This window comes from Ricinus communis, chromosome 2 (assembly GCF_019578655.1).
Source record: "Ricinus communis isolate WT05 ecotype wild-type chromosome 2, ASM1957865v1, whole genome shotgun sequence".
Lineage (NCBI taxonomy): Eukaryota > Viridiplantae > Streptophyta > Magnoliopsida > Malpighiales > Euphorbiaceae > Ricinus > Ricinus communis.
In genome coordinates this window covers 8,211,278-8,236,186 of record NC_063257.1, presented here as the reverse complement: position 1 = coordinate 8,236,186, position 24,909 = coordinate 8,211,278, and the positions used below count along the sequence as shown (strand labels likewise).

The window sequence follows — 24,909 nt, the reverse complement described above, 5'->3', positions numbered from 1 at the left end:
CCCCTAAATCTGATGATTTTCAGGTTATGACACTTAAAAAAGAACAGGGATAGCGCCATTGATGAAATTAGTGTCAAGAAGAAGATATTAAAGGGGAGAAAGACGACCAAGCTCGGATAGGATTTGAAAAGCTAATACCCTGCCTCTACAATGGAGGTTTTGTGAAGTTCTGGCTCTGCATCGTGAAGCATAGCCAGCCACTTCAGGATTGATCTTAGGATAGCTGAAAAGGAAAGCTCCTTCCTATTGCCGGTCGAGTATATGAATCATGCGATTTATAAATTTACTTTTGATGAACTCAATATTTTCAGTTTTTTCTTCTTTTTCTAAGTTTCCTTACTATGACAAAAGGTAAATTTGCCTCTAAAGCTGCTTTCTGCTTTGATCATCAGAGACTGCATTGTTGAAAGACACAACTGTAGCTTTATCACTGCTTCACTGACTCCCTCCACGCTGCTCATGAAGCAACATAAACAAATTTGGAGCAAGAAGAATAGGAGATGCTCCAGTAGCACTTTCTGTCTGTTAAAAATTGCAGACAATGAAGTTCACTATAACAATCGTAATAGTAGGTGTCAGGACGATTCAGATTATCAGAAGTCTTCATAGAGCAAGCGACAAGTTCATAATTGACATTAATTATCAGTCCTTTCATTTTCCACAGTGCAAGGCATGCAATTGGACGTATGTTTGACATTTCAAAACCGACTAAAGTTTTTGGCTTTAAAATGGGAAAAAAAGCCTGCGAGACTTTTCATCAGATAGTGACTCAAGTAATTGCCGACTATTTTACCTTTATGAATCATCTACGGAAATTCTTCATCTGTGACAACATTGAGTCCACTTAAGTATTGCATATGTACTTTCTTTAATCTTTTTTCACAACTTGAGTCTTGATTTATGTTGAATTTTTCGTGCAAAGGTTTTTCTTTTTCTCCTTTGCTACTACTTCTGTTGCTATCATGAGCACTAAAAGTGACCAATTGTAAGCTACTTAATTTACTTGAATTGTTGTTAGAATTAAGTATGCAGTTTTATTTCGTACAGCGACAGCAAAATCGGAATTTATTCACACTTGGTGCATCCACAAAATTTGGCTTAAACTGAAATGGTTTATGCCTTGTTCCTGAGTAAATTAGTTGCAATGAGCCAAATGTTTTTTTTTTCCTCTCTTAATAGACTGATCAGGAATTTACCATTCATTACCTGCGGTTGCCTTTATTTAACTTTGGCATAAATACGATTTCACCATATTCATTTCAGATCATACTGCACAGGAGAGGATCCAAATGATACTGACATAATCAGCAACTTAAAACATGGTATTATTACATACTTCATCCTAATATAAAGGAGAATCGAACATCATATTATATACATATACACGCACATATATATATGGAATGAACCAGACCAGAAAGTAATAAAAATAACCAACAACAACTTGCATCGCTGCGACTCGAAGCATATGACTTGGCATCTGCAGACAGCGTTCAATTACACATACTAAACATATGCTCTTACAGTCTTAGGACTCCAGTCGTCGAATAAACAGAAACAGCAGCACAGGATTGGCATGATGTATATACATACCATATGCCACCCATTTATTTGCTTTCTAGATATAACTTTTCCCTATTACCGTTCCTATATATTGCACCCTTAATTACATTGCGGTCGGTAGCATCCTCCTCCTCCTCCTGGATATCCTCCATATCCACCGGGAGGACCATATGTGGTTTGAGCTAATTTCCTTCCTGTAACTAAAAAGAGAAAGGAAAGAAAAAACACAAACAAACACCGTTTTTGGTTATTAAGAAATATTATACCGCTTTATATACTTCATAAGAGAGAAAAGGAAAAGAAAAAAACAAGACTTGCTACAAACAGGAAGCAGAAACAAACCTAGCTTATTAGTTTCTGGGAATTCAGTTTTTTCCGCAGAGAACACTTGATGAGAGGACATCACTAGCAAGATTGTAACAAAGAGGATTGATGCCTTAGAAAGAGCCATTACGTCCTGATCGATTATGTTGCTAGCTGAGCAAAGAGAGCAAAAGAGGTTGTGTGGAAGGTGTCTCTGATGAATAATCTTTATAGGGAAAAGGAGCCCCTACAACGAACATCAATTTACCATGGGTCAGTTATTTAGTTCAGTAGCGATAGATATAATCACTCAATATTACATGAATAATTATGTAATCATTAATTAAATAATTAGTAGTCCTCTATTATTATTTGAATTATAAATACTTAAATGGAATAATTACTATTTACTTTTTATATTTTTTATATTATACTATTACTTCTAATATTTAAAAAATATATTTTTTTATATTTTTTATTTTATAATTTTATACTAGATTTTTCCATGAAAATTTCTGTTTTGATTTTCTATTATTTATTTTTTAATTTTTTTGTGTAATATACAAATTGTCCCTTATAATTTTGACAAAATGAGTTTTTAATATAAAATTATAAAATAAAAATAAAAAAAATATATTTTTAAATATTAAAAATAATTAATATAATATGAAAAAATATAGAAAAGAAACAGTAATTATTCTTATTTAAATCCATGAAATTTAAGTTGATTTTTTTAAAACATATATTTTATATTAAATTTGACTAATAATGAATTAAATACTAATAATGACAATTTAATAAATAATACAATTAGCAATATTATGATATAAGATTAAAAAAATTTATTAATTTATTAATTAATATATCAATTATAAATATATATATATATATATATATATATATATATATATATATATATGACAATTTAATCGTAATTTAATCCGCTTTTATTTATTTTTTCAATTCCGAGAGTTATCTTTAAAAAAATAGAATTTTTAAAAGTAGGATTGCGAAAACAATTTATAGAAATTATGAAACCACTGCCAGCACATGCCTGACATCACTTTCACCCTTCTCCTATCTTCCTACGCTGTAGTGCCTGATGGGTGAAGGAAATTGAAGCAGTTGGATTTTCAACTCTTTCGCAATTATTAAAGTATTTTTCTAAGACATTTCCACTTGCACGTTCTTCACCCTGCTCCTTTTTTCCAACGTTGTGCCTGATTGGCCAAGGAAATGCAAGCAGTTGGTTATTCAACTCTTTTTTCCAATTATTCTACAGTAGAGTTCTGGAAGTATGCTCCAAGCAAAAAAAATTCCAGAACTAAGCTATATAGATTAGCAACAAAATTTTGCCAATTACTCTTATTATCTAAGAAGCCGAGGAATGTAGAAGCTTAAGATTTGAGTATGTCAATCTTTCACTAATATCAGTAAAATCTTTAGCCATTTTCATATTGAAAATTTAAATCTGTACCGAGGAGGAGGGTTACCTAAAATTCTGCAGTCTTAAAGCCCTATAAATTTATTTGGAAAATTATAAATATTTTATCTATTTTTTTTTAATTTTTATTCACTTGATATCGCGTATAATATTTTTACAAAACTGCATCTTAATGTTTTGAGGTTAATGGACAATTTTATAAAAATACTAGCAATATGCTTGTGCTAATACACAATTATTGATAAGTTTATGATATAAATTTTAATTGAAAATATATTATTTTAATAAAAACTATTACATTATAAAAAATAATTTTATTTTATTTTAATAGAATTTAATATTATTATTTTATTTATATAATTCTAAAATTTAAAAGTTATGAAAAATAATTAGAAGATTCATAATAGATATATAATAAATTAGTGTCATTATATGATCACTAATCTTTTATTTTATTTAGCTACCATTTTATTTTAATAAGCATTTAGTAATATCATTTTATTTACTAATGTTAATCCATAATTATTGATAATCTTATGATTTAAATTTTTAGTTTAAAATATTTTATTTTAATTATAGATATGTTATATTATAAGAAATAATTATATTTAGCCATTATTTTACGGTTAATAAGTATTTATATTTATTATTTTATTTTAATAACCTTAAAATTTAGTGGTCATAAAAGAATAACAAAAAATAAATATATAATAAATTAGTGGTATTATATAATCACTAATTTTTTTTTATATTTAACTATCATTTTATTTTAGTAAAAACTTAATTATACTACTTTATTTATTTAGTATTCAATATTAGAATGCATTTAATATTATCATTTTATTTGATTAATATTTAATTTCATAATAAAGTATTATATAACCACATTAAAGCCATATATATATATATATATATATCTATTTATTGAAGCTCTATATGATGTAGCTTTATAAAGTGTTGCCAAATGGATTCTCATGTATATTTTTGAAATAGAATATATTTATTTTATAATACAATGAACCTTATATCATTAACAGATAAATATAGAAGTTTTAAATGAACATGACATATATACATAAAAATAAAAAAATATCTATGAATTATAATGAATAGGTTCATTAAAGTATCACTTGAGGTTTATTAAATATATAATATAAATTTATAGTTTATAAATTCAATATTTATGGGTTAAAATTAATAGTTTCATTAATGTATCACTTGAGGTTTATCAAATATATAACATAAATTCATTAATCATATGTTATAATCAAAAAGTTCATCATGCATACATAAGATGTTTTAAAAGAATATTTTTTATATAAAACAAATAGCATATTCATCAATAACAAAATCTATACCAAACATCAGTTTCTCAATTAGAAACTTTAGTTTCATAATATTTAAACTGTAGATTCTTTAATATTTTTATCTCTCTTTTTACAAGCAATTTATGTGATTATATTGAAATGATATCTTAAATAAATATGAATAAGTTTACAAAATAATGAGATTTGCAGAAATTTTAAACTTCAAAAGATTAAAATCGAATGCTAAAAAAACCTGTAAAAATTGTAATTTATGTGTATCTATACCTGGAGCTATGTAACCAATGGAACCCCTCACTCCTATTGTCCTGCTCCCGTTCCTTGACGAATCTTGAGAAGCAAATCTTGCCAATCCAAAATCGGCAACATGGGCTACCATATCATGGTCTAATTGCACATTTCCAGGTTTCAGATCACAATGAAGTATTGGTGGCTCACAGTCGTTATGCAGGTAATCCATGGCAGAAGCAACATCAATTGCAATATTCAATCTTTGCAATAACGTTAAGCACAGCCCAGATCCTTCACCATCAGCTTCTTCATACAACCACTTATCTAAACTTCCGTGGGATATGAACTCCATAACCAAAGCTTTGAACTCTTCTCCTGTATGTTCAATGCTAGAACAAGAGGTGATAACCTTGACAAGGTTCCTGTGCCGAACGTTCCTCAGAGTTTCACATTCTGCTTCAAAACTCCTGAGAGCTTTACTTTGCTGTAAGTCAATGACTTTTACAGCAAGAACAATTTCTCGGATATCGGATTCATCTCCAAAGTTTCTAAATATGCCTTTGTAAACAGACCCAAATCCACCTTTCCCAATCAAATTATTTGCTGAGAAGTTGTCTGTAGCTAGCCTGATGTCAGAGTAAGAGATCATTGGAGGAAAAACCTTGGACAAACTTATTCCTCTGTGCGTCTTGGCTTTTTGCTTCTTCATCCATATGAATATGCATATGAAGCAAAAGAAAATTACTAAGCAAGTGATGATAGCAACAGGAAGTATAACCTTTAGCAAAATATACTTGTTCTTTCTTTCGGCAATGCATTGAGAAAGCCCCAAATTTTTTCCAATTGTTTGGTTACTATTGCAAAGCATGTTGTTTCCTTTAAGACTATCATGGCTGAGGTTCAAGAAGACTCCACTTGTTGGAACTTGGCCTTCCAAAAAATTGAAAGACAAATTAAGGTTGACTAAATACTGAAGTTCCTCTAGCTCTTCAGGGATTGTGCCAGTGAGACTATTAGAAGAGAGATCTAATGTCTCCAGGGATGCTAATTCACCAACTGTGCTTGGGATGAAGCTTGTGAAATGGTTACCTGCCAGATTGAGTTTTGTCAAACTTGAACAGCTACCAATTGTTGCAGGAATATTTCCTGATAACTTGTTGCGAAAAACATACATCAATTGCATCTGTTTTAGATTACCAACTTGTGCAAGTAGAGGACCCGATAAAGCATTTTGTTGGAATTCCAACGCGACCAAAGAAGAAAGCCCATAAATCTCCTCTGGTATGCTCCCACTAAGCCTGTTTACAGCTAGGTCTAGTATGTTCAATCTTTTGCATGAACCAATACTAGTAGGTATTCTACCAATAAACTGGTTTCTTCCTATTAATAAATCAGATAGTTGCGTGAAATTGCCAAAAATATCTGGAATTTCTCCAGAGAGCATGTTGTCAAATGCAGCAAAGCTTTGAAGTCTTTTAAGGCTAGTTAATGCTTCTGGTATCTCGCCAACAAAAGAATTTTTTTCTATTGATAGGGATATCAATTCTTGAAAATTCTCAATTCCCTGGGGGAAGCTGCCAGTTAATAAATTGTCTGAAAAGCAAAAATGCTGGAGATGAGTTGACAAATTTGCGACAGAACTTGGAAATTTTCCAGTCAACTTGTTGGAAAAGATCCTGAGAACTTGGAGTTGAGTACAGTTCTTAAGAGAATCAATTAGTTGGAGGTTTAACATTGTGGTGGAAGAAAGAAAATTTCTGCCAAGATTTAAATAAATCAGATCTTTCATTCCTCCCAAACAGAGGAATAGGCCCTTGAAAACCATTGGTGGAGAGGTCCAGACTTCGGATACTTGAGGCATTAGATAAAGAACTTGGTAATATTCCTTCAAACCTGTTTTGCGCCAAGAAAAGCCCCATGAGATTCGGAAGAGCAGAACCCAAATCCACATCACTTGGAAGCTTTCCAGTAAGCCTGTTATTTGTCACAGATAAGAAGACTAAAGAAGAAATGTTGTATATAGATTGCGGAATTTCTCCAGTAAGCTGATTATCTGACAGCTGAATCCGACGAAGGTTTCGAAGACGACCAAGCTCGCTTGGAATTTCTCCACTGAGGTGGTTTCTTGCAAGGGAAAGATTCTTAAGAGAGGTTAGATTTCCAAATGTTACAGGGATAACACCACTGAGGAGATTGATAGCAAAGTTGAGAGTTTCAAGTCTTTGCAGATTACCCAATTCTGAAGGAATGTTGCCAGTGAGGTTGTTTGCAATTAATTTGATCATTTTCAGATTATGACACTGAGAAAGAAGAACTGGGATAGTACCATCGATGGAATTTATGTCAAGAAGCAGATACTGAAGGTGAGAAAGACGACCAAGCTCGGATGGAATTTGGCCATAAAATGAATTATTGGAAAGATCAAGCATATATAGGGAACTGAGATTTGAGAGCTGAGAAGTTATAGGACCAAAAAGACCGAGACTAGAAAGGCTAAGCGACCGGACTCGAGCTCCTTTCATGGAACAAGAAACACCATACCAACTGCAGTGGGAGGTATTTTGGGTCCAGCTACGAAGAGCTCTTTGTGGATCAGAGAGTGCATTCTTGAAAGACACAAGTGCAGCTTTATCAGTTCTGGCATTAAGTCCCTCCACACTGCACATGAAGTGACAGAGGCAAATTTGGAGGAAAAAGAAGAGGGAAGGCAGCGAGATATTGAGATGCTCCATTAGCAGTTTCTTACTGTTAAAATTGCAGTTATGAGATTTTAAACACCTTCAAATATTGTTGAACGGCATTTTTAATGTAAACTTCATTAGTTTGTGAGAATATATATGTATTTATATTCCATGGGAAGAAAGCAAGAACATTCAGCTTATTTAGCTGGTAAGTACATGCAATTACTCATTCATCTAGTTTTCTAAGATTGTCGTGTTTTGGCTACAATCTGCGTGGAAGTATATCTGTCAACATGTGGAACTATATAAAAAATTCCAGTTGCCAGCCTTGAACTGTGTATATAAGAAATTGCAGAATGTTAAGGGGAAATAAAATCAAGACTGAGCGGAAACACTTCATGTAAACAGTATGATGTATTGTTTAAGTGCTTTACACTTGGCTAAATTCAAAATTGCCACTCATCCATCATATATTCTAAATGGGATACACTCATCGGTGAGTGTAGTGAAAGCCACGGCATTATTTCTTAACGCCGCGGCCTTTATTTTCTACTTTTGAATTCGATGGCCTCCAACACCAAACTTAAAGAAATGCCATGATTACCTTTTACCCTTGTAACTGTTCAAGTAAATAAGAAGCACTTCTGTCTTTTTTTCTCTCTTTTCCATCCTCCAACCAAACACATTTTCATCAACACTTAGTGCTTGTAAATGCTGGATATGGAAGTTTGGTAAACACTTACTGAAAGCTGGCATTTGAAATTTCAAGTCTTTGTAGAGTCGGGCCAATTCTGAAGGAATGTTACCAGTGAGGTTGTTTTCCCCTAAATCTGATGATTTTCAGGTTATGACACTTAAAAAAGAACAGGGATAGCGCCATTGATGAAATTAGTGTCAAGAAGAAGATATTAAAGGGGAGAAAGACGACCAAGCTCGGATAGGATTTGAAAAGCTAATACCCTGCCTCTACAATGGAGGTTTTGTGAAGTTCTGGCTCTGCATCGTGAAGCATAGCCAGCCACTTCAGGATTGATCTTAGGATAGCTGAAAAGGAAAGCTCCTTCCTATTGCCGGTCGAGTATATGAATCATGCGATTTATAAATTTACTTTTGATGAACTCAATATTTTCAGTTTTTTTCTTCTTTTTCTAAGTTTCCTTACTATGACAAAAGGTAAATTTGCCTCTAAAGCTGCTTTCTGCTTTGATCATCAGAGACTGCATTGTTGAAAGACACAACTGTAGCTTTATCACTGCTTCACTGACTCCCTCCACGCTGCTCATGAAGCAACATAAACAAATTTGGAGCAAGAAGAATAGGAGATGCTCCAGTAGCACTTTCTGTCTGTTAAAAATTGCAGACAATGAAGTTCACTATAACAATCGTAATAGTAGGTGTCAGGACGATTCAGATTATCAGAAGTCTTCATAGAGCAAGCGACAAGTTCATAATTGACATTAATTATCAGTCCTTTCATTTTCCACAGTGCAAGGCATGCAATTGGACGTATGTTTGACATTTCAAAACCGACTAAAGTTTTTGGCTTTAAAATGGGAAAAAAGCCTGCGAGACTTTTCATCAGATAGTGACTCAAGTAATTGCCGACTATTTTACCTTTATGAATCATCTACGGAAATTCTTCATCTGTGACAACATTGAGTCCACTTAAGTATTGCATATGTACTTTCTTTAATCTTTTTTCACAACTTGAGTCTTGATTTATGTTGAATTTTTCGTGCAAAGGTTTTTCTTTTTCTCCTTTGCTACTACTTCTGTTGCTATCATGAGCACTAAAAGTGACCAATTGTAAGCTACTTAATTTACTTGAATTGTTGTTAGAATTAAGTATGCAGTTTTATTTCGTACAGCGACAGCAAAATCGGAATTTATTCACACTTGGTGCATCCACAAAATTTGGCTTAAACTGAAATGGTTTATGCCTTGTTCCTGAGTAAATTAGTTGCAATGAGCCAAATGTTTTTTTTTTCCTCTCTTAATAGACTGATCAGGAATTTACCATTCATTACCTGCGGTTGCCTTTATTTAACTTTGGCATAAATACGATTTCACCATATTCATTTCAGATCATACTGCACAGGAGAGGATCCAAATGATACTGACATAATCAGCAACTTAAAACATGGTATTATTACATACTTCATCCTAATATAAAGGAGAATCGAACATCATATTATATACATATACACGCACATATATATATGGAATGAACCAGACCAGAAAGTAATAAAAATAACCAACAACAACTTGCATCGCTGCGACTCGAAGCATATGACTTGGCATCTGCAGACAGCGTTCAATTACACATACTAAACATATGCTCTTACAGTCTTAGGACTCCAGTCGTCGAATAAACAGAAACAGCAGCACAGGATTGGCATGATGTATATACATACCATATGCCACCCATTTATTTGCTTTCTAGATATAACTTTTCCCTATTACCGTTCCTATATATTGCACCCTTAATTACATTGCGGTCGGTAGCATCCTCCTCCTCCTCCTGGATATCCTCCATATCCACCGGGAGGACCATATGTGGTTTGAGCTAATTTCCTTCCTGTAACTAAAAAGAGAAAGGAAAGAAAAACACAAACAAACACCGTTTTTGGTTATTAAGAAATATTATACCGCTTTATATACTTCATAAGAGAGAAAAGGAAAAGAAAAAAACAAGACTTGCTACAAACAGGAAGCAGAAACAAACCTAGCTTATTAGTTTCTGGGAATTCAGTTTTTTCCGCAGAGAACACTTGATGAGAGGACATCACTAGCAAGATTGTAACAAAGAGGATTGATGCCTTAGAAAGAGCCATTACGTCCTGATCGATTATGTTGCTAGCTGAGCAAAGAGAGCAAAAGAGGTTGTGTGGAAGGTGTCTCTGATGAATAATCTTTATAGGGAAAAGGAGCCCCTACAACGAACATCAATTTACCATGGGTCAGTTATTTAGTTCAGTAGCGATAGATATAATCACTCAATATTACATGAATAATTATGTAATCATTAATTAAATAATTAGTAGTCCTCTATTATTATTTGAATTATAAATACTTAAATGGAATAATTACTATTTACTTTTTATATTTTTTATATTATACTATTACTTCTAATATTTAAAAAATATATTTTTTATATTTTTATTTTATAATTTTATACTAGATTTTTCCATGAAAATTTCTGTTTTGATTTTCTATTATTTATTTTTTAATTTTTTTGTGTAATATACAAATTGTCCCTTATAATTTTGACAAAATGAGTTTTTAATATAAAATTATAAAATAAAAATAAAAAAAATATATTTTTAAATATTAAAAATAATTAATATAATATGAAAAATATAGAAAAGAAACAGTAATTATTCTTATTTAAATCCATGAAATTTAAGTTGATTTTTTAAAACATATATTTTATATTAAATTTGACTAATAATGAATTAAATACTAATAATGACAATTTAATAAATAATACAATTAGCAATATTATGATATAAGATTAAAAAATTTATTAATTTATTAATTAATATATCAATTATAAATATATATATATATATATATATATATATATATATATATATGACAATTTAATCGTAATTTAATCCGCTTTTATTTATTTTTTCAATTCCGAGAGTTATCTTTAAAAAATAGAATTTTTAAAAGTAGGATTGCGAAAACAATTTATAGAAATTATGAAACCACTGCCAGCACATGCCTGACATCACTTTCACCCTTCTCCTATCTTCCTACGCTGTAGTGCCTGATGGGTGAAGGAAATTGAAGCAGTTGGATTTTCAACTCTTTCGCAATTATTAAAGTATTTTTCTAAGACATTTCCACTTGCACGTTCTTCACCCTGCTCCTTTTTCCAACGTTGTGCCTGATTGGCCAAGGAAATGCAAGCAGTTGGTTATTCAACTCTTTTTTCCAATTATTCTACAGTAGAGTTCTGGAAGTATGCTCCAAGCAAAAAAAATTCCAGAACTAAGCTATATAGATTAGCAACAAAATTTTGCCAATTACTCTTATTATCTAAGAAGCCGAGGAATGTAGAAGCTTAAGATTTGAGTATGTCAATCTTTCACTAATATCAGTAAAATCTTTAGCCATTTTCATATTGAAAATTTAAATCTGTACCGAGGAGGAGGGTTACCTAAAATTCTGCAGTCTTAAAGCCCTATAAATTTATTTGGAAAATTATAAATATTTTATCTATTTTTTTTAATTTTTATTCACTTGATATCGCGTATAATATTTTTACAAAACTGCATCTTAATGTTTTGAGGTTAATGGACAATTTTATAAAAATACTAGCAATATGCTTGTGCTAATACACAATTATTGATAAGTTTATGATATAAATTTTAATTGAAAATATATTATTTTAATAAAAACTATTACATTATAAAAAATAATTTTATTTTATTTTAATAGAATTTAATATTATTATTTTATTTATATAATTCTAAAATTTAAAAGTTATGAAAAATAATTAGAAGATTCATAATAGATATATAATAAATTAGTGTCATTATATGATCACTAATCTTTTATTTTATTTAGCTACCATTTTATTTTAATAAGCATTTAGTAATATCATTTTATTTACTAATGTTAATCCATAATTATTGATAATCTTATGATTTAAATTTTTAGTTTAAAATATTTTATTTTAATTATAGATATGTTATATTATAAGAAATAATTATATTTAGCCATTATTTCACGGTTAATAAGTATTTATATTTATTATTTTATTTTAATAACCTTAAAATTTAGTGGTCATAAAAGAATAACAAAAATAAATATATAATAAATTAGTGGTATTATATAATCACTAATTTTTTTTATATTTAACTATCATTTTATTTTAGTAAAAACTTAATTATACTACTTTATTTATTTAGTATTCAATATTAGAATGCATTTAATATTATCATTTTATTTGATTAATATTTAATTTCATAATAAAGTATTATATAACCACATTAAAGCCATATATATATATATATATATATATCTATTTATTGAAGCTCTATATGATGTAGCTTTATAAAGTGTTGCCAAATGGATTCTCATGTATATTTTTGAAATAGAATATATTTATTTTATAATACAATGAACCTTATATCATTAACAGATAAATATAGAAGTTTTAAATGAACATGACATATATACATAAAAATAAAAAAATATCTATGAATTATAATGAATAGGTTCATTAAAGTATCACTTGAGGTTTATTAAATATATAATATAAATTTATAGTTTATAAATTCAATATTTATGGGTTAAAATTAATAGTTTCATTAATGTATCACTTGAGGTTTATCAAATATATAACATAAATTCATTAATCATATGTTATAATCAAAAAGTTCATCATGCATACATAAGATGTTTTAAAAGAATATTTTTTATATAAAACAAATAGCATATTCATCAATAACAAAATCTATACCAAACATCAGTTTCTCAATTAGAAACTTTAGTTTCATAATATTTAAACTGTAGATTCTTTAATATTTTTATCTCTCTTTTTACAAGCAATTTATGTGATTATATTGAAATGATATCTTAAATAAATATGAATAAGTTTACAAAATAATGAGATTTGCAGAAATTTTAAACTTCAAAAGATTAAAATCGAATGCTAAAAAAACCTGTAAAAATTGTAATTTTAAAAATAGGAGAGTATGTAAAATAAAAATGTAGAAAAAAAAAAGTTGATGTTTTAGTATCGGAGAAGAAAATGTGTTTTAGTTGAAGTAAAAAATTGTATGGTAAGTTCACAATTTTTTTATTTTGATTGTGGGTAAACTCACTGTTTTCAAAAAACACATAGACCACATATATTAATGGTCGTAGGTATATAATACTAGATGTAACTAAGTCGAGAATATAACAACTCGTATTTCCTAGGATTTGTTTTACTTATGGCAGATACAGACACATAGTTAGAATGTCCCGAGAGAATCGGGATTTAAATGACCAAAATTGACTTGGGCTAGGGGCATGTTATGGAAAGACTCGCAGGACTCATTTATCTCTGATTTTTGTTATCTATTTAGCAAGTACCAACTAACAGGTTTTAATTAAAACTTGAAGATTCTAATTTCAAAAGTATAAATTACACTAAGTCCATACTAGAAAACGCTACAATCAGAAGCATATGCAAGAGGCTTTGATATAAAAATTGGTTGATCCTTCTAAAGAAAAAAAAAAATTATAAAAACATACTTTTTACATTTAGAGAATTGCATTTTGTTTTGTGACAAAAAAAATAGCTTATATTTTATTTGTTTTTATATTTTAATACCCTATTACCTAATTTTAGTATTATTTTATAATTAAATATTAATAAAATCTCAGTTTATAATAAAAAAATTATTATATAGGTGATTTACCATCATATCAACTATCAGGATATTCTTAAAAACACTATAATTTTATTTTAAAAATTATTTCATTTTATTCCTAATAAAATTAAAATATATATTAATTTATAAGATAGTAAAAATATTAAATTACATGGTATATGTTGTCAGAATATATGCTAAGACAAAAAAGCATTCTACAATCTTTTAAGTGCATAAATACCAAACCATTACACTTTGTTATATTTTTTTTTTCTAAAAATAAATGAGTAAGAATATGTGAGTGCAAGTGTGTGTGCTAGAGTGACGTGAGGTGAATGTGTGTGGGATAAGTGAGTGTGAGAGAATGTTCAGTATGCATTATACAAGTATTTGTACTTTGAGTTATATTTATAAGGGATTAGTATGAAAAAAATACCTCATAATTTTATTAAATAAAAAGAAGTAATATGATTAAAAATTGTGACAAAAAGAAGTATTTTATAGTTAAAAGTATCGATTAGTAAGAAATTAGTTATCTTTATTCTGATTAGATTTAGTTATCTTTATTCTGATCAGCAATTGTCATCATATTTCTCATACTATGACTTTAAATTTTAATAACTCAAAACGTCATTGTTTAATTGTAAATCAATTTCATCGGATTACTTACTTCTTGAACCGCGATTTAATGGTTAAATAATGAAATTAGGAGTTGTTAAGCTCAAAACTCACATTTTCAAACATGTGCACTATGATAATGATAATTGATCAGAATAAAGGTGACTGAATCTAATAAATCGAGACTTTTTAACCATAATATATTTTTTTTAACACGATTTATAACCTCGTATCTCTTTTTCTCTTAAAAAAAATTATATACTGAAAGTTGTAAACTAGTAAAATCATATATTAGTTTTTGGTATTTATTCCTATTTATAAATAAAAGAGTTCTTTGTATACAATTAAGTCCTCTTTTTATTCTACAGATTATATGAACGAGTCCTGCGATTTATAAATTCACTTTTTATGGACTCCATATTTTCCTCAAAGTTTTCTTGGTTTTCTAATTTTCCTTAATATCCAGAACAATGGTTAAATTTGCCTATAAAACTGCTATCTGCTTTGATCATCCGAGACTGCATTCTTGAAAGAGACAAGTGTAGCTTTATCATTGCTGCACTGAGTCCCTCCATGCTTCTCATAAAGCAACATAAATAAACTTGGAGGAAGAAGAAGAGGAAAACAGCAAGAAATGGAGATGCTCCATTGGCACTTGCTAACTGTTAAAAATTGCAGACAATGAAATTCACTATAATAATCGTCTGTGACTCGTTTTTGGTCAATCAACTATGGTATCAGGAGAATTCAGAATATCAGAAGTCTTCATAGTAGTTGTACTTAGTCTGGTATATTGGAGGCCAGGGACCTAGTTCGGAAAGGTACGAGGTTGAAAGTTAGTAAAGGGGATTCTGTTTGGGTCTATGAGGAAGGTTGGCTTCCTATACCGACTACTTTGGAAGTGTGCTCTCCTATTAAAAAATTGGCAGGAAATTATTTAGTTCATGAGTTGACGAATGAGGAGGAAACTCGACGGAATCATAATTTGTTGGAGGCAAATTTTCAGCCAGAAGATGGGGGCTTAATCACAAAAATTCCTTTAAGCAAGTTTGGTCATCCAGATAGAAGGATTTGGTACTATTTTTATAATGGCCAATTGTCGGTTAAATCTGCCTATTATCTTGAAGCGGACAGCCGGAATGGTAGAGGGACAAGTAGTAATCTTGATCAATTCGGGACACAGTATTAAAGCCTGATTTGCAATCTGAAAATTTCGCAAAAAGTCAAGCCATGTATGTGGCGGGCTCTTAAGAATATTCTTCCTACAGAGAACTTGCTATCAAGAGAGAGGTGGAGGTGGAGAATAAGTGTGACAGGTGCAGGGCTGAAATGGAAACCTTAAGCCATATGGTAAGTGCTTGTCCATGGAACAGATTATTTTGGTGTGGTTCCGGTTTTGGTTTGGATGTGGAGAGGTTCTTTCACATGTCTTTTCCCGAATGGTTTGAAGTAGTAAGCAAAATGTTAGATAAAGAGCAGTTTGGCTTGTTCTGCTTTATGATTCGGTCAGTCTGGTTTATGAGAAATAACTTGTTGTTTGATCACATCATGTTAGACCATCATCAGCTCTGGAACTTGGCTTGCAGGGCTCATTCAGAGTTTATAGAAGCGAATACAGTGGTTATGCGTGAGAGAGCTCGGGAGGAAGTACGATGGAAGGACCCTCCGCTGGACTGGATGAATATTAATTCTGATGCAGTGAAGAATAATAGTCTCCTTCTTTCTCGAAAGCATGACAATATTATGGGTTCTTTTACTTGAATATGAAAACAAAAGAAAAAAGAAATTCCATACTTATACCGGTTCCTCAGCTATGCTTTTTCATGGCCCGTGGAGGGGGCGAAGTGTCTTTAAGTAGTACGGGCGTTCTTTCTTTAATCATTTTTTTTTTTATATTTGAGTCTTAATTTATGTTCAATTTTTCATGCAAAAGTTTTTTTTTTTTTTTTTTCTTGCGCAGCTGCTATGAACTGTTGTCCATTGTCTACCGAATAGCTACTACTTCTGGAATTTATTCGCACTTGGTGGATCCACAAAATTTGGCATAAACTGAAACGGTGTGTGTCAAGCCAAATGTTTTGTTCTTTTCTTAATAAACTGATCGGAAAGGAAGCATTCATACCAAGATTAAAAGATTTGTAATGTTCATTATCTGCGGTCGGCTTTATTTATTTATTTCTGGCATAAATATGATTTTAGCTTATATTATATTCATCTTAACATAGTGAACATGAGAGGATTGCAGGAAGTGCTTCCACCACCCTCCAAGGGCCTGGGTTTGAGTCCTAAGGGGACAGTTCTTTGAGGCATTTATGCCTCTAATAAGATTACGGAGTTATGCCTTGGTTAAGTTTCTTTCTAGAACTTTTTTTTAGTAGTCGATAGATATTTTTTATTTATTTAAATATTATTATTTTTATTAATAATAATTTACTTTAAGTTGAATTAATATATTTAAAAGTATTTTCTAGGGTGACTTGTTTAAAATAAAATAATTTTACTTTGTTTAAAATACCATTAATTTTTAATTAGCTTACATCTTATCTTTTAAATTTTATAAGTAAAGATTACTAACAACCTTTTGAATCTTCTACAATTTTATAATTACAAAAATAATTAATATTTTATGAAAAATGACAATATTCTTTATACTTTTTTTGCAAATTATGCTAATTTTTTATAAGTGTTACTAATTGCGAAAAGATGAATGATATAATGAAAAAATGATTATTTTTGTGAAATTTAATGATTTACGAAAAATTGACAAATTTACTAAAAATACTAAATTTTTCATAATCACAAAATATATTGCTAAATTACGAAAAATAACAATCTCCTCCATATTTTTTCGCAAATTATGCTAATTTTTCATAAGTGTTAATAGTTGCAAAAAGTAAATGATATTACAAAAAAAATGATTACTTTTATGAAATTTAATAATTTATGAAAAACAAACAAATTTTAAAAAAAATATTAAATTTTTCATAATTGCCAAACATATTGCAAAATTATGAAAAATGACAATCTTTTTCATATTTTTTCACAAATTATACTAATTTTTTGTAAATATTACTAGTTGCAAAAAAATGAATAATATTATGAAAAAAAGATAACTTTTGTAAAATTTAATAATTTACGATAAAATTAGTAAATTTATGAAAAATATTAAATTTTTCATAATCGCGGATTCTATTCCTAAACTATGAAAAATGACAATCATCTTCGTATTTTTTTTATAAATTATACTAATTTTTCATAAATGAAACTAATTGCAAAAAAATGAAAGGTATTACAAAAAAAATAATAACTTTTGCGAAATTTAACAATTTATGAAAAAATTGACAAATTTATGAAAAATATTAAATCTTTTTATAATCGCGAAATTTATTGTTAAATTACGAAAAATGATAATCATCTTTATATTATTTTACAAATTAAGCTATTTTTTCTTATATCTTAAGGGTATATAGATTTTTAAAATTATTTTATGTTACTTTAGTAAATTCTAATCGGTAATCTATAATTACATATTATCAATTTTTTTGTAAAAAAAAAAAATATAAGTTATCATTATCTTATTAGTGGGTTAAAACAAAACAAAATAACCATAGAATTTACCATAATTAAAATATGGAATTACCCAAACCAGAAAGTAATAAAAAGAACTAACAACTTGCATCGCTGTAACTCAAAGCGATAATTTGGAATCTCTGGAGACAGTGTTCAGTTATATAGCTCTCCTAATCATTGAACAAATAGAAACTGACGCATAAACCATATATATTTGCTTTGTAGATATAGCTTTTCTCTACTACGTGCCGTACCTATAATGTATTGACCCTTAATTACAGTCCGGTGGGTAGCATCCTCCTGCTCCTCCTGGAAATGTTTCATATGTAGCCATAGGAGGACTAGGAGTGGCTTGAGCCAATTTCCTTCCTGTAGTTAAGAAAGAAAAAAACAAAAGACAAAACAAACACCATTTTTGGTTAAGAAATGTTATACCGCTCTATAATTCATAAGAGAAAAAAATGACTTGCTACAAACGGGAAGCAAAAACCAACCTAGCTTACTAGAAGATTCTGGGAATTCAGTATTTTCCGCAGACAGCACTTGATGAGAGGACATCATTAGCAAGATTGTAAGAAAGAGCACCATTAATGCCTTAGAAAGAGCCATTAAGTCCTGACTGACTATATTGCTAGCAGAACAAAGAGAGAAAAGGGGTTGTGTGGATGGTGTCTTTAATGAATAATGTTTATAGGGAGAAATATGGAGAAATTTTTGGATAGATTCACTGTATCAACTTATTATTTATTATTTATTATATTTATATTGATTGATTTTTAGTTATGGGCAGTTAAAATAATGAATAATTCAACTACTATAAATGTTATATCAAAAACTAATATCACGCGTTAATTCATAAATTTTATCTATAAATAATAATAATAATACGATGGACTAAATTTACCTAAAAGTTTTTTGGAAAGGAACCCTACATATTTCTCCATGGAACACATCATCACTTTAATCACTACTATTTCTATAAACATTTAATTAGTCAATACAACATTATTTATATAATGACTTCATACGTCAATCATCTTTTAAATAACATATAAGATCCTGATTGGTGAAGGAAATGAAAGCAGTTGATTATTCATCTCTTTTTCTATTACTACACAGTAGAGTTTTGGCTACATTCATGGAAGTCTACTCGTCAAAATTGTCAATTAGGTTGAACGAATACAAAATTTTAGTTGCCAACCTTGACTTGTGCACGCTGCGAGGAGAAAGTGTCAAGGAAATAAAAGAGACCGGTGTTATTGGATTAATAAATAGTTGAGGAAATTACTATGTGATCTACTACCTTGTGCTATAACACCATTAACAAATTATTTTTCTCATTAAATTATACAAAGAAGGATTTAAAAAAATAAATAAAAAGCCATGACTTTAATTTCATCAATGAAAAGGAGAACTCTAATGAAAGGTTTCTAACTTGGTTTCTCTTCTTTTCAATTTTTTTTTTAATGAATTTTAAGATTTTTTTTCTTGTATTTTGGTGACTTAACAAATTATAAAAAAAAAATATTTAAATGAGTAAATAGATTTTTTTAAGTATAGTTAATTTTTTATTAGATATTCAATTATTTAAATTGTATTAGTAAGTTACAAATTGTTTTTCTAAATATGTATACTTATAACTATCAATCACTAATTGCGTTATTTATATTTTTTAAATAGATATCGAATTAATTTAAAAATTATTATTAAACTCTTCCTTGGAGACTTTATTTTATTAGAATCCATTTTAAGATTAAATCAAAATTTTTTAATTAATCAATTTTTATTTACAAATTCAAGAAAAATTTGGAAGTGAATAATTTGATCTTCTAGATTTTCTTTCTCTTATTTTCTTCCAAAATAAGGAATACAGTGAAGATAAATAGTAATAATATTTAAAAAAATATATTTGAAAAGATGAAAGATAGAGTTTGGAAAAAAGCAATTAAAATCTTGAGAGAAAATGAGAAAAAATTCTTAAAACTCTAAGTATATTTTATTATAGAAAAAGTTATTTAAAGTGTACAAATATCTCAATAAAAGTCAATAATTTTTTGAATATCGATTTATTTATATAATCTTTATAAAAGTTATATTTGAATATCTCTTGATTTCTATAGAATGTTTTTAAATCGTTAGTATTAAATATTCCTTTACATTTATAAAGTCTTAAGAATGGAGAAAAAATAAAGAATTTTGAATCATCAAAAATAAATTTTTAAAATCTGTAAAAATGCTTAATCTATATATGAGAATAAAAAAAATAATAATTTTATATAGCAGAGAACAAAACAGAAATATAAAAAAGAATAAAAACAATAGCTTGTAGAATCTTAATTGAAGCTTTAAATAATAAAAAATAAAAAATAAAATAAATAAAATTAAACCAAACATATAAAAAAAAACTCGCGATTTTATTTAGGACATTATATTTGAATAGAAACTCTCTCATTCGTGTGTTATAAAATTCATTTTTTTCGTTTAAATAAAACGGCCGCATTTGAACACCAAATACGTAATACATAGTATATATTACCATATATATACATATAGCTGGAGCTATGTAACCGATGGAGCTCTCCAGTCCTATTATCCAGCTCCCATTCCCTGATTAGCGTTGATAAGCAAACCTTGCCAATCCAAAATCAGCAACATGGGCTACCAGTCATGGTCTAATCGCACATTTCCAGGTTTCAGATCACAATGAACTATTGGCGGCTCACAATCATGGTGCAGGGTAATCCATGGCAGAAGCAACATCTATTGCAATAACGTTAAGCATAACCCATCTTCTCCATACAACCACTTAACTAAATTTCCGAGGGACATGAACTCCATAACCAAAGCTTTGAACTCTTCTCCTGTATGTTCAATGCTAGAACAAGAAGTGATAACCTCGACAAGGTTCCTGTGCCGAACATTCCTCAAGAGTCTCACATGTGATTTAGTAAATCACCTATAAACAAATTTTATTATTAAGAATGGATATTATATTAATATTAAATCATAGAAATCTAAATATATTAATTTATAAGGTACTAAAAATATAAAAACACTAATCACGGCTACTTTTTTGTTACCAAAAACCCACAATTTCTTCTAAATGCAAAAAAGTCTAATTACAGGCATGTTTTTGTAATTTCTTTTTTTTTTTTAAAACCATTAAAAGAAAACTTAATCAATATCTAATGTAGCTTTCTTTATCTTTTGCAGCTTCGATAAGGCTTCTCTCATAGTTGAACGATCATTTGTAGAATGAGCTGCACAGGACAAACCAACTCTTATTGCAGCTGCTATGAACTCTTCTCCTTTGCCTACCAAAATGCTTCTGCTACTACTTCCGTTACTATTTCTGCTATTATCACCATCAGTAAGATAAACACTGGTGGATGTACTTTCTGAAGAAAAATGCTCATCATTCATGAAGAGCCTTGGATCAGCAATCTCTGAGACATGATTCTCGTTAACTTCGGTCGCAAAGTTATTCAGGCTTAAACCTTCTCGGAACATTTCATTAGTTGGTTTCTTTGCTGTGAATAACTCGAGCAACAGGATCCCAAAACTGTACACATCTCCAGATGTTGAAGCACTGCATCCCAAACCATACTCTGCAACAGAAAACAAGCATATTAAATAGATGCCATTAAAATAAGATGTAGAATTATAGCAGGTTATTCCATGTCGAATTAAGTTTGTACATATACATTTACCTGGGGCTATGTAACCAATGGAGCCCTTCAGTCCTCTTGTCCAGCTCCCATTCCCTGACGAATGTTGAGAAGCAAACCTTGCCAATCCAAAATCAGCAACATGGGCTACCATATCATGGTCTAATAACACATTTCCAGGTTTCAGATCACAATGAACTATTGGAGGCTCACAGTCATGGTGCAGGTAATCCATGGCAGAAGCAACGTCAATTGCAATATTCAATCTTTGCAATAATGTTAAGCATAACCCATCTTCTCCATACAACCAATTATCTAAATTTCCTTGGGACATGAACTCCATAACCAAAGCTTTGAACTCTTCTCCTGTATGTTCAATGCTAGAACAAGAAGTGACAACCTTGACAAGGTTCCTGTGCCGTATATTCCTCAGAGTCTCACATTCTGCTTCAAAACTCCTGGCAGCTTTGCTTTTCTGTAAGTCGAGAACTTTTATAGCAAGAACATTTTCTCTGATGTCGGATTCATCTCCTAAGTTTCTAAAGATGCCTTTGTAAACAGACCCAAATCCACCCTTCCCTATCAAGTTTTTGGCTGAGAAATTGTCTGTAGCTAGCCTGATGTCAGAATAAGACATCATTGGAGGAAACCCCTTGGGCAAGCTTATTCCTTTTCCCTTTTTGTTTTTTTGCTTTTTTCTGGATATGAATGTGAATAAAAAGCAAAAAAAAATTACTAAGCAAGTGACAATAGCAACAGGAAGTATAACCTTTAGCAAAATATGCTTATTTTTTCTCTCTGCATTGCATCGAGGAAGTCCCAGATTTTCTGTAATTGTGTGATTACTATTGCAAAGCATGTTATTTCCTTTGAGACTATCATGGCCGAGGTTCAAGAAGACTCCACTTGTTGGAATTTGGCCTTCCAACTGATTGAAAGAAAAATTAAGCTTGACTAAGTACTGAAGTTCCGCCAGCTCTTCAGGGATTGCGCCAGTGAGACTATTAGAAGAGAGATCCAACGTCTCCAGCGATGCTAATTCTCCAATTGTGCTCGGGATGAAGCCTGTGAAGTTGTTCCCTGCCAGATTGAGTATCGTCAAACTTGAACAGCTACCAATTGTTGAAGGGATATATCCTGATAACTTGTTGCCAGAAACATACATGACTTGAATCTGTTTCAGGTTACCAACTTCCGCGAGTAAAGGACCGGATAAAGCATTTTGTTGCAAATACAACTCGACCAAAGAAGAAAGCCCATAAATCTCATTTGGTATGCTTCCACTAAGCCTGTTTGCAGCTAGGTATAGTCTGTTCAACCGTTTGCAGGATGCAACACTAGTAGGTATTCTACCAAAGAACTGGTTTCTTCCTATCGATAAATCAGATAGTTGCGTAAAATTGCCAAAAATATTTGGAATCTCTCCAGAGAGCATGTTGTCAAATGCAGCAAATTTTTGAAGTCTTTTCAGGCTAGCTAATGCTTCTGGTATCTCGCCAGCAAAAGAATTTTGTTCTATTGATAGGGATATCAATTCTTGAAAATTTTCAATTCCCTTGGGGAACCTACCAGTCAATAAATTGTCAGCAAAGCAAAAATGCAGGAGATGGGTTGACAAATTTGCGACAGAACTTGGAAATTGTCCAGTCAATGGGTTGGAAAAGATCCTGAGGACTTGCAGCTGAGTACAATTTCTGAGAGAATCAATTAGCTGGAAATTAAGCCTTGTGGTAGAAGAAAGAAAATTACTGCCAAGATTTAAGTAAACAAGATCTTTCATTCTACCAAATAGAGGAATAGGCCCTTGAAAACGATTGTTGGAGAGATCCAGACTTTGAATGCGCGAGGCATTAGATAAAGAACTGGGCAACATTCCTCCAAACCTGTTTTGTGCCAAGAAAAGCTCGATGAGATTTGGAAGAGCAGAACCCAAATCCACATCACTTGGAAGCTTTCCTGTAAGCTTATTATTTGTCACAGATAAGAAGGCTAAAGAAGAAATGTTGTATATAGAGTGTGGAATCTCTCCACTGAGCTGATTGTCATACAGCTGAATCCGACGAAGATTTTGAAGACGACCAAGCTCACTTGGAATTTCTCCAACGAGCTGGTTTCTTGCAAGGGAAAGATTCTTAAGAGAGGTTAGATTCCCAAATGTTACGGGGATAACACCAATAAGGTCATTGACAGCAAAACTAAGAACTTCAAGTCTTTGTAGAGAACCCAATTCTGAAGGAATGTTACCAGTGAGGTTGTTTGCAACTAATCTGATCCATTTCAGGTTATGACACTGAGAAAGGAGGACTGGGATAGTGCCATTGATGGAATTCATATCAAGAAGAAGGTATTGAAGGTGAGAAAGACGACCAAGCTCGGATGGAATTTGGCCATAAAATGAATTATTGGAAAGATCAAGCCTATAGAGGGAACTAAGATTTGAGAGCTGAGAAGGTATAGGACCAAAAAGGCGGAGACCAGAAAGGCTAAGTGACCGAACTCGAGCTCCTTTTATGGAGCAAGAGACACCATACCAAGTGCAGTGAGAAGTATTCTGAGTCCAGCTATTAAGAGTTTTTTGAGGATCAGAGACTGCATTTTTAAAAGACATAAGTGCAGCTCTATCAGTGCTGGCACTGAGTCCTTCCACGCTGCTCATGAAAGAACCTAGATAAATTTGGAAGAAGTAAAGAAAAAGCAGCAAGAAACGGAGATGCCCCATAACCAGTTCCTTAGTGTTGAGATTGCAGACAAATGAAATTCTCAATTAATATAATAAAAATGGTAACTACTTTTTGCTTAATCAAGTAATAAAAATGGTGCCAGGACAGTTCAGATTTCAACAAGTCTTCGTAGACCAAGCAACAACTCCACTATTGACATCAATTACTGGTCCTTTATTTTCCACAGGGCAAAGGCATGCAAGTGGGCATACGAATGATATTTTCAAACAAACATTTTTTTGGCTTTAAGTGGGAAAATAGCGCGACAGACTTTTCATCAGATAGTGACTTTTCATCTCTAGAAAATTTAGTCTTAACTTAAAAAAGTGCAACTGTAGTTTTTGAACAGGTCTCCATGAAAGAGTTCATAGGTGAGAAGAGCACGACCACATGCCTGACATCACTTTCTATC

General features: G+C 30.7%; 3 protein-coding genes and 3 long non-coding RNA genes across 6 annotated transcripts; all 6 read right to left on the bottom strand.

The window, feature by feature from the left end:
- Positions 1–1,281: 1,281 nt before the first annotated feature.
- On the bottom strand, positions 1,282–2,312 carry LOC125369152. Its single transcript, XR_007214732.1, has 2 exons — positions 1,906–2,312; positions 1,282–1,763 (listed from the first exon to the last, which is right to left on the bottom strand). It is a non-coding gene; the product is annotated as an uncharacterized LOC125369152 (long non-coding RNA).
- Positions 2,313–4,780: 2,468 nt separating this feature from the next.
- LOC125369216 (probable LRR receptor-like serine/threonine-protein kinase At3g47570) lies at positions 4,781–6,647 on the bottom strand. The gene has a single exon (XM_048371156.1). It carries the CDS (start codon positions 6,599–6,601, stop codon positions 4,805–4,807), a length of 1,797 nt encoding a protein of 598 aa, XP_048227113.1. The 5' UTR covers positions 6,602–6,647; the 3' UTR covers positions 4,781–4,804.
- A 4-nt stretch (positions 6,648–6,651) lies between these two features.
- Positions 6,652–7,532, bottom strand: LOC125369236 (putative receptor-like protein kinase At3g47110). Its single transcript, XM_048371239.1, has 2 exons — positions 6,760–7,532; positions 6,652–6,679 (listed from the first exon to the last, which is right to left on the bottom strand). Exons 1-2 carry the CDS (start codon positions 7,530–7,532, stop codon positions 6,652–6,654), a joined length of 801 nt encoding a protein of 266 aa, XP_048227196.1.
- A 2,117-nt stretch (positions 7,533–9,649) lies between these two features.
- LOC125369361 lies at positions 9,650–10,679 on the bottom strand. The gene is made up of 2 exons (XR_007214915.1): positions 10,273–10,679; positions 9,650–10,131 (listed from the first exon to the last, which is right to left on the bottom strand). It is a non-coding gene; the product is annotated as an uncharacterized LOC125369361 (long non-coding RNA).
- Positions 10,680–18,152: 7,473 nt separating this feature from the next.
- Positions 18,153–19,019, bottom strand: LOC112535862. Its single transcript, XR_003079950.2, has 2 exons — positions 18,604–19,019; positions 18,153–18,478 (listed from the first exon to the last, which is right to left on the bottom strand). It is a non-coding gene; the product is annotated as an uncharacterized LOC112535862 (long non-coding RNA).
- Positions 19,020–21,097: 2,078 nt separating this feature from the next.
- LOC8285099 (putative receptor-like protein kinase At3g47110) lies at positions 21,098–24,644 on the bottom strand. Its single transcript, XM_002526099.4, has 2 exons — positions 21,820–24,644; positions 21,098–21,717 (listed from the first exon to the last, which is right to left on the bottom strand). The coding sequence occupies exons 1-2, from the start codon at positions 24,494–24,496 to the stop codon at positions 21,284–21,286; spliced, it is 3,111 nt and encodes a 1,036-aa protein (XP_002526145.3). The 5' UTR covers positions 24,497–24,644; the 3' UTR covers positions 21,098–21,283.
- Between the last annotated feature and the right edge of the window lie 265 nt (positions 24,645–24,909).

Coding starts and splice junctions, on each gene's coding strand:
- LOC125369216 (XM_048371156.1), bottom strand. CDS start 6,601: ATGTTAAACCTCCAACTAATTGATTCTCTTAAGAACTGTACTCAACTC.
- LOC125369236 (XM_048371239.1), bottom strand. CDS start 7,532: ATGTGCAGTGTGGAGGGACTTAATGCCAGAACTGATAAAGCTGCACTT. Junction 6,680..6,759: donor CTTTTCTTGGCGCAAAACAG/GTTTGAAGGAAT, acceptor ATGGTTTTCAAG/GGCCTATTCCTCTGTTTGGG.
- LOC8285099 (XM_002526099.4), bottom strand. CDS start 24,496: ATGGGGCATCTCCGTTTCTTGCTGCTTTTTCTTTACTTCTTCCAAATT. Junction 21,718..21,819: donor CATTGGTTACATAGCCCCAG/GTAAATGTATAT, acceptor TTTCTGTTGCAG/AGTATGGTTTGGGATGCAGT.